Raw genomic sequence first — 14,915 nt, 5'->3', positions numbered from 1 at the left:
AATGTCTGGATATGTTGGTACTTGAGAAAACTCACCTGTGTTCTTAAGGGGCACGTGTTGCGATTTTATTGTATAAAGAGTTTGAAGACTTGTGTTTCTCAACTGTTTTCTTTTGCTTTCATTCTTGTGGTGTTTCTTAGTGAATTTTTAGATAGGTTAAAGCTGGTGGGCAAATAGGTCATTTTAATTGAACTTTTATTCAGTGAGTCTAAGGAGTGTCTATAGGGAATAGCTATCTCCTCAAGGTATGAGCTCATGGTAATTGTGATAGTAATAATATAGCCAGCATTTATTGAGCACCGACTGTATGCCAGGAACTGTGATACACATCCACACACTAGCTAGGGTACTCATTTCAAACAGAAACTACCATTGCATCCGATTCATCTGGCTCATGATATCGGGAATGTAGCATCTAGATAAATCTGGATCTGTCAGCATTTATGTTTCTGCTCACGGAGGTCTTGGGAGGTTAATGGCACAAGTAGCATTACTCTGAAAACTGTAAACTCATGTTCCCATTAGAAGCCCCTTGTGTGTACAGTTGGTCTGTGCCTAAGTGTCCCTGATAAGAGCCCTGTCAAGAGGGTGTCCCTGCATTGCAGGGGCTGTCCTGGTGAAGGACAGTCCCTCACTTGAATGATGCCTTTACTGTGGAATGTCTGGGATGTGCTTCACACACCGAAGGCCCCAGCAGACGAGTGTTGTGTGGATGGAAGAGTCACATCCATGGTCAAGTTAATCGTGTGCTTCTCACTGGAACACCAGGGGCTCTACCTGTGGGAACTATGTCCTGGTACTAGGTCTGAGAACGCCTTGTAGAAGAAAGGCTCTGTGCTTTTGAGAAGCTTGGGGTCTCGGCTGACAGCACCTAGTGGCCTGTAGACTTGTCCAGACTCATCACATTGTTTGGCACACCTGTCCAAGGACTCGTGTTGGGTGAGTGTTACAGTCACTGTCATCTGGAAATAGCACATGCCCCTTGTGGCCAGTTGGGACTCGTAAGCAGATGTGATGCACTTCCGCCGTAGCACTGCTCCTGCTCCTGTGGGGTAGCCATTAGGTCAGGGAGTGGCCGTGCCTCTGGGTGGCAGGGTCATGTCTGGTTCTGGTGGCCGCACAGCAGACAAGTAGAGGTCATGCCTCTTGATGTGTGGACAGCACAGCCAAGGGCCATGCACTGGGGCAGAGGTCACTGGCCTTGCCCGAGTTCTGAGAGGCCTGTGAAGAAGGCACAGCATGGGCTTCCCACCTTCACCCCACTACTATTTGCCTTACAAATAACTCTGCTTCCTTGCAGGGAGAGCCATGGGTCCACAACTGGGCCCCCTACTGGTTCTCTCTCCCTCCTTAGTCTGAATCCATGCTGAGGAGGAGGAGAGAAACATTGGTGCATTTCCTGCAGTCGAAAAGTGTTTTGTGTTCCTGCTCTGGCAGGATGCAGGGCCAGGAATAGAAAATAAGAAAACACAGATGAGCAGGAAGGAAGAAAAATTGTTACCCGTAATCCCATCCAGAGATAAAAATAAGGACAAAACAAATAAAATAAACGCCGCCATGTGAAGACTGTGAAGGATGTAAACGTTTAGGACCCAAGTAAAATCTTTTACTTGGGATTATTATATTAGCTCTGAGAAAGAGTAGGTCGGACACTTCCTGTCCATATGGGGTTGGCTCCTCTGGGTGTGGCCTGGTCTGGGGCAAATCAGACCATCTTTGGGGTTCTCACCCCCAAGTGACTGATTTTCAGAACTCTGACTTTGCTGCTGCTTGTGCCTCCTTAGTGGATGTAGCCCTTGTGGACCCTAAGTGCTCAGTTCAGTGCCCCGCAGTTCTGGAGGTGCTGCCCTGCAGGCCTGTTCTGGGTGGCGCAGAGGAGCCGGACCCTGTGGGCTGTGAGGGCCTTACGGTGTGCTGGCCTCTGTTAGGGCTCAGTCTGTAGGGCTTAGTCTGTTTAATATCCCCTCATTCTCATGATGCCTTTGAGGTAGGGGTGGGTGGCCCATTTTCCAGATGGGAAGGTGGGCTACAAAACTTGTTCTTAGCTCCCCCGCCCGTAAGTGGAGTCAGGACCCACACTGGCGGCAGCGCGTGCTCCTTGGCCCTTTCCTGGTGGTCCCGGTGGGGCATTGCGGGTGAGGAAGCTTGGCTGGGCGAGAGAAGGTGCAGCTCTGAGTCCACGGGCGTCGGCGCTGCCCTGAAGCAGACGCACTCAGTGAGGACACCTGGCCCAGCAGTCCACACGGCGTTGCTCTGGAATGACCAGCCGCTGATAGAGCGGTGAGGTTAACCACCAAGGAACTGTGCCAGTTTATAGTTATAAATTCAGCCTTTCAAGATAGCAAGATACATTCAAAGCTTCAGGTGTACGATTTACGCTGTCTGGAAACAGATGAAAAAAGAATGACCAGAGAGAAGGATAAACCATCATCCTTTGGCATATTTTTACTTAGTTATTTCAATAACTTAAACTCTTCTTTTTTTTTTTTTACATGACACATCTCCTCTGAAGTGTCAGTTGTCACTTCATTGGGAAGACCCCATATGGTATGTGGTTGTATCTTACTCTGAATAAATCCAATAGATAAGGATGGAGAATTATAATCAAGATGAAAAGAGGCATGAATAATCTTGGTCTAAAGATTTTAGAGATCTTTTTCTAAAGATCTAAAGGACGATTTTCCCTTTTCCAAAAGATTCTCAGAATCCTGAGTTTGTTTTCATGTATGGAAATATGCTAACATATTCTAAATAGAACCTGACTTCCCAGAAAAATCTATCGCACGTACACGTTTCAGGACACATCCTTTACAGAAGGAGAAGCTCCCGTGAGTCTTCTTCCAGGGGGTGGAATGAGATGGAACCCAAACAGGATCGTCACCTTTACAAAAACATGTGAAAGGCAAAAATAACATTCAGGGTTGGTTTTTCATCGAGCCGTTACAGAGGCTGTGAGCCCTCCCCCCACCCCCCCACCCTCCCCGAGCGCCTTACCCAGAAGCCACACACACAGCATCTCAGCATCGCGCCAGGTGGCAGAGCCTTGACCTGTGTCCGGGACCATCTGGGCTTTGTCTCGGTTTATTCTGTTCATGTTAGCAAGGTGTGTCCTTGGGTATCAGAAAAGGCAAAGAGAGGTTACTTTTGGAGTCCGGGAACGCTCAAAACTTTTCCCATATAAATTCATGGTAATTGCTTCTTTGTTTTATGTCATCCCAGCTTATGAAGGGTTTCATAGAAACACTCTACTTCTGGATCCCAGGGGAAACCTGTCCTTTGAACTTGTCAGGGAGGAATTAAGGTCTGCGTTCTTTGTGCACATGGATGAATCTGGGGACTTCAAATGTGGGGACTTGTCCACTCGCTGTGGTCAGTGGTTGGTGTGCAGTTGAGCTCATGGCCCCACGTGAGTCTGACTCTCTGGGGTCTGTGGCCCACCTACAGGACTGGGTCTGCAAAACAAGCCACCATTCATAAAACCATAGATTGGCCAAGCAGAAAGACTGAAAACTCAGAAATCATCGAGTCCAGTGGCCTTTTGGGTTTTGTTTTATTTTGTGACATCAGGGTACTTTTTTGTTTTAATTTTTTTTAATATTTATTTATTCTTGAGAGAGAGACACACACACACAATGTGAGCAGGGGAAGGGCAGAAAGAGAGGGAGACAGAATCCGAAGCAGGCTCCAGGCTCTGAGCTGTCAGCACAGAGTCTGACGTGGGGCTTGAACTCATGAACTGTGAGATCATGACCTGAGCTGAAGCCGGACACTTAACCGACTGAGCCACTGAGGCACCCCAGGGTACTTTTAAAAAATTACATAGTTGGTATATATGTTTTAGTTTGAAAAATATATATTCAGCAAGCAGCTTATAAGTCAAATGTTTGAAGGTAGTATTCACCCGTAGGGGTCAAGACTCGTGGCCTGGAGTTGCCCAGTGCCAGCCTTGTCCTGTCTCCTGGCTCCATGGCTTACTCGCTGAGCACCTGGCCCTCCACACCCCACAAGTCCCAGCCGGAAACTGGCAGAGTAGTACTTACCCCTCCTGGCTTCACCATGCGCTGCACAGCGAACACTCTGGGCTGATTGTTAAGACCAAAGCAGGGCTGTTGAGAGTGATTGCCAGGCAGACACGTAGCTAGCGGCCCCTGACCTTGTGTGTCCTCCTCCCTCCGCCACCACTGAGAGCGAATTGGAACTTTTTAGCACTTTGGAGAACCCTGCACGGCAAGACTGCTCTGTGTTCTGTAACGGCCTGCAGACCTCATCAGGATGCATTTAGGAGAGGTCGTAGGGGAATTACCCAGGTCACTGTTCAGGGCCTCATGATCCTATTGCTCTTGGGACGTGAGTGCACTTCTCCCAGCGGTGTCAGGAGGATTATGGAAGCATCACAGAGTCAGGCCCATCGTATCCAGGAGCACTTCTTATTTCTTCTGTCCCCATCCCTGCCTTCCGAGCAGGCTGCCCACAACCACAGAGCGGGTGGCAGATGGTCAGCTCTTGGTCGGCACCTGCTCTCCCGAAGCAGGGCTTCTGTGTTCTGTCCTCCGGCACCTGCCATCAGCGAAGACAGTGACTGTGATCATGCTGTGTTGTTCAGTAGCTGGCGACAGTAGTTGCCAAGCAATGATTGCATTTTAAAAGAGAGCGTTTGAGGGAGAGCTCATTTAATCCCTGCTGGCAGCATTTCTGTCCTCTGGAGATATTTGGGGAGGGAGGAGTCTTTGTTCCCTCACTGTATCTCTTGAGTTACCACTGGTTGATCAGTCAGGCCTGCCTACCAAACCCTTCACCCTTCTTGGGCCCTAGAAATAGGGGAAGAGACCTTCTGATGCCAGCTTACCATCTGGGGTTGTGTATTACTGCAGCCTGGCCACGGTTTCCAAAGCCCAGTTATCAAAGCAAGCCACGTGTTCTTTACCTACGTGTGCTTACATATGCTCACTCGGGTGGCACCCCAAGCATTGTCTTCTCTTAGGTTTCCACTGGTTTTGTGTTGCTGTGTCTCAAACTTAGAGGAGTCGCCCTAATGCTTGATAAAAAGCTTCCTGATGCTCGGAGTCCTAAGTGAATGACTCCTGATCCCCACCCAGGACAAAACCACGGACACAGTGAAACCCAGCCATTCTGAAAGACTTGGCAGTTCCTTTTCCGGGTTGCTGGTGTGTGTGTGCACGCACGTGTGTGCGTGTGCAGAGATCCTGCAACATGCCATGGTGGAAAGTCACACACCAGCGCGGTAGTCACCACGACTCTGTCCCTGGCAGACGGAAGGTTGAATATGAATTAGGAGTTTGTGCATGCGTTTGCTCATTGGTCCTTCAGAGGAGGGTCTCCCCGAAGAGGCATTGCAGCCTGTAGGCACCTTCTGGGGTTTCATCCAAGGAAGTAGGCTTTGTGTCAGACACTGGCCCTTTCCTCAGGTGTGAGACGGGGAGTAATTATACCTTCCTCCAAGGTACATATGTGTCCACCCACCAAGCTGCCACCATAAGCAGCCGTGTCAGTATCTGTTGACTGTCCACCCTGTCATGCAAGGGCCCTGCAGGATAGCAGGGGAGGAGGGCTGTTAGACTGTGCGTGCAGAATGGGGGTGGCCTTTGTGTCCTGAGGAGGCAGTATGCAAACTCCAGAGCCACTGCATGATAGGAGAGCGGCTCTTATGTTGCATGAGCCTTGGGTTTATGTTGATTTCATTTGAGAGCTATGGATTTTATGTTTCAGAGCTCGAATTCTCGGAAAGGTGAGGTGGCTATCCTGGCAACCACACCTATCCAGAGGCATTGTCCTATAGCACCTAAGTTTATAACCCAAATGGGAAAACCATAAAAACAGGCTCCTTTACATCCTGGTCAGTTCATGTCTTCAGAACATGGCTTTTATAAGGCCTTGTTCTGGAAGGTTGTTCCAGAGGATAAAGTTCAGAGGATGAAAGCATCTGATTTGTTGCAAACCTTGTATAGCCCACGAGCTTCCCCCTGCTGGGCACGTGGGTTTGGCTCTTGTAAATTTGCTGAGGCTTTTCCAGTCTTTTTCTAGAATAATTTCATATTCATCCACTTCTGATCTTTCCTCATCTTAACAATTAAATGCAAGTGGCTACTTTTCGAGTTCTTTTCTACTGAGGTCAACATCTCTGCTTCTTTCTCCCTCTCACCCCATTTTGGAAATATTCTCTGGTTAGTTCAGTACAGAAAAGAATGATTTATTCATGGACCTAGAATTAGAGCTCATACCTTAATCCTAAAACTCTGAGTAGCTCATGTGAACATTATAATGTATTGCTGGGAGGCCCTAGCAAAAATGTAGCCTTCTCGTTTCTAGAAGTGAGCTGTTTGCTGGATCCATGCTTCCCAGCAGTTTCACATCTTGGTGCCCATAAAATTGCTAATGTTTGTCTAGCAACTGGGACAGAGATAAGGCTGCCGTGAGCAGAGGTGGCCAGCCAGGTGGTTCCAGCCACAGGGAGTCCTCATGGACCCTTGGGACACTGTAGCTCATCACCTCTCAGTCATCCCAGTGGTGGTGAAGTCTGTGCATAATCAGCCCGGTTAGCTGAGGGTCCATTGGCTCCTAGCCTGTGCCAGATCTGAGGCAGTAGAATTAGAAAAGATAAGAACTTTCTGGTCAAGTAAACACAATAGCAACTACTGCTTTTGGCTGCCAGGCCCGTGCCAAGCGTTATGCAGGACCGGCTTCCTTTTTATGATCCCCCTGTGAGGTACGTACTGTTCCTCTCCAAAGAATAGTGCAGCTCAGTGAGAACAAGTGGAGTTGGAGGGCACCTGAGCCCCTGGGCCTCACGCTGCCATCCTGCCTGTCCTCAGACGCCTGGAAAATACGTGTCTGTAGTCTAATGGGTGAAACAAATTAGAGACACAGATCTGTGGAAGTCCACTAATTCAGGGTGTAATGCAAACATTTAACTTTTTTTTGAGAGAGAGCGAGAGCACACATGAGCACATGCACAGGGGAGGGCCAGAGGGAAAATCTCAAGCAGGCTGCGCACGCAGCGCAGAGCCTGATATGGGGCTCCATCTACTGACCGTGAGAGCATGACCTGAGCAGAAATCAAGAGTCGGACACTTAAACAACTGAGCCCCTCAGGCGCCCCAAAACATTTAACTTTTTGATTCATGAAAAAGTAGCCTGTGAAATTAAGAATTGCGTGAGATAGTTTAGAGAAGCCTTTTGGGGTTTAAAAATGTACTTTCCTGGGGGCACCTGGGTGGCTCAGTTGGTTAAGCATCCGACTTCGGCTCAGGTAATGATCTCACTGCTCGTGAGTTCGAGCCCTGCATCAGACTCTGTGCTGACAGCTCAGAGCCTGGAGCCTGCTTCAGATTCTGTGTCTCCCTCTCTCTGTGCCCCTCCCCCATTCATTCATATTCTCTCTCTCTCTCTTTCTCTCTCTCTCTCTCTCTCTCTCAAAAGTCAATAAAACCATTAAAAAAAAACTTTCCTGATTATAGATTTGAAAATACACTTTTCTTGATTACAAAAGTACTACATATTTCCCATGATTATAGCAGCACTATCAACAATAGCCAAAGTATGGAAAGAGCCCAAATGTCCGTTGATGGATGAATGGTTTAAAAAATGTGGTATATTATAGACAACGGAGTATTACTCGGCAATCAAAAAGAATGAAATCTTGCCATTTGCAGCTACGTGGATGGAACTGGAGGGTATTATGCTAAGTGAAATTAATCAAAGACAAAAATCATATGACTTCACTCATATGAGGACTTTAAGAGACAAAACAGTTGAACGTAAGGGAAGGGAAACAAAAATAATATAAAAACAGGGAGGGGAACAAAACAGAAGAGACTCATAAATATGGAGAACAAACTGAGGGTTATGAGAAGGGTTGTGGGGGGGGATGGGCTAAATGGGTAAGGGGCATTAAGGAATCTACTCATGAAATCATTGTTTCACTATATGGTAACTAATTTGGATGTACGTTTTAAAAAATAAAAAATAAAATTAAAAAAATTTCTCTTACTATAAAAAGTAATACATATTTATTGGAACAAAAATAGAAAGATTTAAAAAACATGTAGAAGAAAGTGAGCACCTGTAATCCGACCATGTAGAGACAGCCATTTTAAATAATGTTGGCATGTATCTTTCCAGGTCTTTTAGATACCAACCTACAGGGGGTGCCAGATTGTCTTTAGGTTTTCACTAAAACAAGTTTTCCAGTGGACCAGATTGGGAGTGTAAGACAGCGTGGCTCTTCAAAAGAATACCCGTATGTCCCTTCTTTTCCAGGATAAAGTATTTGCTTGTTTTTCTTCAAATCAGCTATTAAACATTCATTGACATTTAAATCACTATTGACTAGTAAACCTGCAGGAAATACTGTGTGAAGAAGATTATAAAGGACTATGCATGGCATGGTCCTATTTGGGAAATAGATATTTATTTGCTGGGAAAAAATTTTTCTCCAAACGTGTTTTCCCCTTGTACTGTTTAGCTACCTCTCAGGTTTTCTGGCAGAGGGTTGATGCCAGTGGCCTGATAGTGGGATTGGGGACACATTTGAGTTTGGTATAACTGTGTGCAGTCCTATTTGTTAACGAATGCATCATGTAGACCGAACCAGAAAACCACTCTCATCTGGGAGCAAAAAGCCAGACATTTTCAGACTTCCTTTATGGGCCGGGCACCAGAAACACGAAGTGAACTGCATCTCACGTCCTCTTCTGCTGTTCCAGGAAGGCGTGGAAGTGCGGGTGGCCAGGATCTTCAACACCTTTGGGCCACGCATGCACATGAACGACGGCCGGGTCGTCAGCAACTTCATCCTGCAGGCGCTACAGGGCGAGCCGCTCACGGTTTGTGCGGGCCTCAGGTGGGGGCAGAAAAAGTTGGCAGTCTACCAGCAAGTGACAAAGGAGCAGTGCCTCTTGGTTCAGGGAATAACTTTTCCGCAGTTGTCCCTTTGCGCGGGGCACATCCTGCTGCCCTTAGTGACGAGGAGGGAAGGCTCGGGGCTAGAACCCAGAAGAGAAGCAGCAGAACCTGGTGGGCTTGTTCTCCAGGCGCACAGATAGTCTAGTGTGCGGGCTACAGCCTGGTCCATGCTGCTTGGGTCCATGCTGCTCGGTGTGTCTGGCCGCACCAGCCTGCCAGCAACCACCTTTCTGGACACTGTTCTGGCCCTCTGGCTGTAGCCAGGGCTGTGTGTGTCCTCAGTGACCCTCAGATTGCTAAGTGAGGTGTCTGGGCAAGTCTTGGCAGTTGTCATGGTGACGCCCATATGCCCTCTGCTGGTTGCACTCAACCTGGGAGGCTTCAGGACCCTGGTGGTTTGGGGTCAGTGGTTCAAGCGTAGAGTACAGGTGAGCACCAGCCGCCTGATGCCCTCAGATACCCCTGTGGCGTCAGGATGGGTAGCTCATCTCCACCACCCCCTGTCGCCTCCTCGGGGAGGAGTGGCTCTTGCCTGCTCTGTGTGGGGTTTGCTGATTCAGTTCAGATGGTTTTCTTTGGTTTTGCTCAATCCTCAGTTCTCTCTTCCTCTCCTCTTCCTGCTCCTCTGCCCTCCTTCCTCCTCCTCCTCCTCCTCCTCCTCCTCCTCCTGCTCCTGTCTTCATCACATCTTCCAGCCCTGTAGCCTCTGCGTCCTTTCAGGCTCAGTGTTTGGTGGACATCCAGGGTAGATAAGGGTCTGGTTACTCTGAAAACTGCAGGATGGTTTGCTTATCAGCTGAGTGGATTCCGGAGGGAACGTTACAGCTCTGTGTACATAAGTATCCATCCATCTGTCTCTCAATAGAGTAAATTTACCGTCTCCTATTCAGTGATGTTTGCATCCATTAAGTCACTCAGTGCTCACGACAGATGTGGGGGATGCAGATTCTATTAGCCTGTTGTCCAGATGGGGAGACTGAAGCTCCATTAAGTCACTCAGTGCTCACGACAGATGTATGGGGCGCAGGTTCTATTAGCCCACTGTCCAGCTGGGAAGACTGAATCATGGAGGTTAGAGGAATTGCCAAGCTTATGTGGCCGGACAGCGGCTGCCAGTCTGAGCCGGAGCCTCTGCTCTTGATCGCTGTTCCCTGTGGTGCTCCTATTTCTTCTTGGCTAGGTTGACTATACCAGCCTATTCAGAACAAAATGCTGAGCCTGTTACAAGATGATGTGCCCCCTGATCCAGGGCAAGACACATGTTGTGGGTGACTTTCCTGCACACATGCGGGAAAGAGGTGAATCCAAACCCTTTCTCAGGGTCCCACACACCTGCTCCCCCCTCCCACTTACCAGCTGCTGGCTCTAAGCCTCGGGGCCTGCAGATGGCCACGCCGTGGACACCCTGGCTCCTCTCCTTCTTACTCCATTGGCACAGCCTGGTGGTCTTGCCCTAGAGAGATTCAGAATCCGGCCCCGTCTACCTCTTTTGTCACTGCCCCTGGCCCTCATGCCACACACTCCCAGTTTATTGCCCTGGCCTTCCAGCCGCTCATTCTCCCTGTCGGGGGCTCTCTGCCCAGCAGCCAGGGGATCCTTTAAAGATAAGTAGAAGCTCGAGAGCTTTCACCTGCTGAGAGCGTGATTCACGGGCCTCCCTGCATACCCCAGCTTTTTGCCCCGCTGCCCTGCAACCCCAGCTTTTTGCTTCTACCTTTCCAGGGAGCACATTCCTTCCAGGCATCTCCTGGTTCAATCATCCTCTCATCTGGACCATTCTATATGTAATGACACCCACCTGCCACTCTCCCCTCCTAACCATGCTTTCTGTTGTTTTCCCTGCACTGATCACTGACTGAAGTATTATTTTTCCAGCCACCAATCCCCTCTCGAGTGTCAGCTCTGGAATCAGGATCTAGTTTCATTCATGGCCGAGTCCCCAGCTGCCAGAAGAGTGCCTGGTGCCCAGGAGGCGTGTGATGAGTGCTGGTCAAGCTAGCGATTGGGTTTATAGTGGCTGCTTGCCTTTGTGATGAGCACAAGGGCTCTGGGGCTTGTTCTGGAAGTAGTGGGCTTAGTGTTACTAAAAGCTAAGCTGCCTCTCCTCCGTGTTCCCCTTCTGCCTGCTGTTTGGGCCCCCCGGGTTCCTGCACGGGAACCCCTCAAGTCCAGCTGCTTGGTTGAGAATTCCTCACCCTCAGGGACACTCCTGGAGCTTTTTTAGCCACTGCCCTCCCTGACTATGTTCACACCCGAGATCAGAGCTGCTTTGTTTGCAGAGCAAACTGTTAAAAGCTTTCTGAGAAACAGCTTCTTGACTGATTGCCTTCTGGGCTGCAGCCATGCTCCAAGTGTCAGGTGGGAAGCTAGTCCTCGCCAGCCCAAGAAAGCACCTATTGTGGGCAGATGGTGGTAACTCATGTGTTGTCTCCTCGCCACCAGAGCTTCTGTGCCAGGGACCCGGCAGCAGGACGACTGGTGCCGAGCAGGACTGCGACGAGTCCAAAACACGCCGCGTTCCATCTTTTCTAGGCGCCTCTGGTGGCAGGAGTCCTCAGGGAGGCTTTTCAGAAGTGTCTGGTCTCTCCTGTCACACAGCATTCTATTTCCCTTTAGTGATTTGATGGAGTCGCTAAACTTTTCGTCCTTTGCTGCCCCATTGAGGTAGCCTCTCTTCTTTCGTCAGATGGCTCTGTGGAGAAGTCTTGGAGGAGGAGGTCATGTGTCATGACTCTCTGTCCAGCCCATCTTGGGGAACACTTTGCTTAACGAGGAGGTACAACCATCCTTTCCCTTCCTGTTCATTGCCAGCAAGTTCTTTCTAAGACTAAAGATCTCATTTGTAGCAGCTTAGTATCTTGCCTTCCCTTTTCCAACTGGATTACTGTGGTCACCCGCCTTCCAGCTGCTATTTCCCTGAAGTCTTTTGTTATCTTATCTCTGGGCAAATACCATTCTTTGGACCTGTCCCCACCTTGAGTCATAGACCTCTGTTAGGGTAACTCGGAATATTTTGCTGAGTTCTGTGAGTCACGCACAGAAGCTCTGTTCTGTCTAGTTTGAGCACACAGAAGCTCAGAAAATCCTGCAATCCAGTTCAGAAAGTTTAGAAAATAGTTGAGTTTAGAAAATAGTCGAGGAGGGCTAGCTTACTAAGTTTATTTTGAAGAGACTTGAGTTCACCATTCAGTTTAAGCACTTGCTCGCTCACATGTGACCTATACACATGTTCACAGTGGGGTTTAATTCTGTCTTGCCACCTTCCTGTGATTTATTCCAACTTGCAGATAACATTGATTTTTTCTGGATGTGTAAGAATTGGGGTTTGAGTCACAGTCTGTATCTTTTAAAAAGTCTTGCTGTTTTTCTAAAGGGAAATTTTGGAGAAACCCTACTTCTGAGACCAAAGTCTGCATTTTATTTATACACTGTTTGTATCCACAGTGTAGTATCGGAAGTGCTCTCTGATTTGGGGCCTTCGTTGACAGAGGCACGAGGCACAGCAGTGGGGTTTGGGCTGATGCATGCGCCCCATGCTGCCCCGCAGGGCTCCTCATGCCTCGCCCACCACCCCCCGTGTTCCTTATCCTGACAAGCTCCTTGTGGTGCTCTTCATGCTCCCCCTAGTGCTCCCCTGCAGAGCTCGCTATACTCCTGCGTGTTCCTCATGACCCCATGCTCTCTGTGCTCCCCTGCAGTGCTTCCTGTGCTACTCTCTTTGCTCGCTACATAGTGCTCCCCATGCTCCCTGGCTGTCCTCCCCATGACCCCCATCGCCCCGCAGTGCTCCTCATGCCCCCCACGTTTGCTGCGTTCCCCCAGAGTGCTCCCCTGTGGTGCTCCCCTGCAGTGTTCAGTATGCTCCTCCCCTCTCCCCTGTGATGCTCCCTGGTAGTGCTCCTTGTGCTCTTGGCTGCCTCCCCGCCCACTGGCTTACCTCTCCCTTTTGGGAATTCCTGAATCTCCATTCTGCTTTGACCTGCACACAGCCCTCGTTACCAGACTGAGCAGGACCCTGAATCTCCTTGCTCTTCTCTCGTTCCATGAAGCGAAGCCAGAGCTGCTAAAAGGCCTGCTGTCTTCCCGTAGAGGAAAACTAGGTAGCCGTGGGAGCTGTGCCATACTCACCGGCAGCACCAGGCTCTGGGTTGTTCATGTTGTAGCATTTGTTGCTTATCTGCTTGTTGTCAGGACTGTGGGTGAGATTCGGTGCCCGCCCTGGTGTGCCTTATGGTTGGGCCGGGGGGTGTGCAGGGCTCCGGGTACTCTGAGGTCAGGGTGGGTGTATTTGCTGGGGAGAGGGGCACATAGCATCTTCTCTCTCCCACGTGCACCCTTTCTTTATTTCTTCACGTTGCACACAGTGAACTGTACACACAAGAATTCAAGGTCATCGTATTAATAAATACTGGGGACGTATATAGGGAGACGGATTTAAACCAAAGCAGAGATGAAGGATACGATACTCTACAGAAACTTAAATCCAATAGGACTTTATAAGGATGCAAGGGAAGAAGGGTCCAGGGGCACCGCTCACAGTGCATTTGAACTAAGTGCGCACACTGGAGCACATCTTCAAAGTCGATCATCGACAGGATCCAGGAGAGTTGTGCGTGGGGGTCCCCGGGATCCTTGCATTCCTCCCACAGCCTGGGCATAGGGGTCCTCCTATTGCCTCCTTCTGTAACAGGGACTTTTCCGAGGGCCAGTTGCTACCCCACTTGGACATCAAGTGGGACCTCAGTGGAAGGTGTCTGCGGTGGGGGTGCTGCTGAGGGGCTTTTGTCTCTGGGTCTCAAGGAGACAGACTGAGCCCCACTTCTGCCGACTCAGGTGCCTACAGCTGGGGAGGTGTGCCTGAGGACATCCTGGCCTCTGGTCATCCCTGCCCCGTCTGGGAGGGCCCTCTGAACAAGGCCACTGTGTGAAACACTCAACAGACGCAGCTTGCTTGAGTTTTCCCTCTGGGTTTACAACGTTTTGTGAGCGTCACCATCACGATTCTCTTAACTCCTATTGTTGAGAAGGCGTGTGGTGTGATTCTTCAGAGTCCTAACGCGGGCAGCCCACTTAACCTACCCCTGGCTCTGGCTCTGGCTCTGGCTCAGCCAGCCCGCGGCACTGGGTCCCATCAGGGGGACGGAGGGCTCGTGGGAGTAGAGACCACGCCTGCAGCCAGGCACGTTGAAGGCCGTTGCTGCTCTGCACGTGCAGTGGGCTTCTGTGCGTGTTGCCGGCACGTGGCAGCAGACCACCTGACCTGCTGTCGCAGGGACCTGAGCAGGGGCGGCGGGAAGGTGCAGGCAAAGAGGAGTGTCTGCACCCTCCGTGTTGACTCCACAAGCCGGGAGCGGCAGGTACATGGCCGACAACCAACAGTACGGCTTTCACATGTGCAAACCTATGCATCGAGGATGCGGTCACTCGGGTTGAGGGGGTCGTCTAAATCGGATCACATTATAATGAGATGGGAGAATGGCTCAGTGCCAACTTGTAGGCCATCGCTGACAGCTGAAGCTACAGGCCGTTCTGAAATTACTGATGCGGTGGTGTAGGAAAAAGATCCCCGGACTTGGAGTCAGGGTAGACTTTGCTCTCCTGGATGCCGGTCACTGCAGCGCTCTGAGCTTCCATGACCCCATCTGTAATGAGGTTGTACGAAAAATACTACGGGCGTCACACCTGCAGGACCCCTCGGATGGAGGTGGATTTCCAAGGGGACGAGCCAGCATTGCAGTAGTGGATGGCCCTCCCCCACTCCCAATTCTACTTCCTACTTACTGGGCCTGAGGCTTCCTTTCTGACTTGCCCAAATGTAGCAGAAGGGCCAGCAAGACCAAGGCTTTGGGTTCAGGCAGAACTGCCCGGAAAGGGTGGGTCTGCTTCTGAGAGGTGCACTCCTTTTTCTTCGATGTTTTGTGTCTTGTAGACAGAAGGCTCCCTAAATCAGTTCCCTGGGCTTTTCTCACTGGGAGGGCCTTCGCCCCAGTAGG

At 49.9% G+C, this 14,915-nt stretch overlaps 1 protein-coding gene across 2 annotated transcripts in view; it reads left to right on the top strand.

Annotated features, from left to right (window-relative positions):
- UXS1 (UDP-glucuronate decarboxylase 1) overlaps positions 1 to 14,915 on the top strand; it is a 96,334-nt gene that overhangs the window by 70,126 nt on the left and 11,293 nt on the right. For both annotated transcript variants that reach the window (XM_060610059.3, XM_060610068.3), the window contains exon 10: positions 8,724 to 8,843. In XM_060610059.3, coding sequence (XP_060466042.1) covers positions 8,724 to 8,843 — 120 coding nt within the window. The remainder of the gene's footprint in view (positions 1 to 8,723; positions 8,844 to 14,915) is intronic.

The sequence above is a fragment of the Panthera onca genome, chromosome A3 (assembly GCF_046562875.1).
Source record: "Panthera onca isolate mPanOnc1 chromosome A3, mPanOnc1 haplotype 2, whole genome shotgun sequence".
Taxonomy (NCBI): domain Eukaryota; kingdom Metazoa; phylum Chordata; class Mammalia; order Carnivora; family Felidae; genus Panthera; species Panthera onca.
The sequence above is the reverse complement of the archived record's forward strand: the minus strand, read 5'-3'. Positions and strand labels throughout refer to the sequence as shown.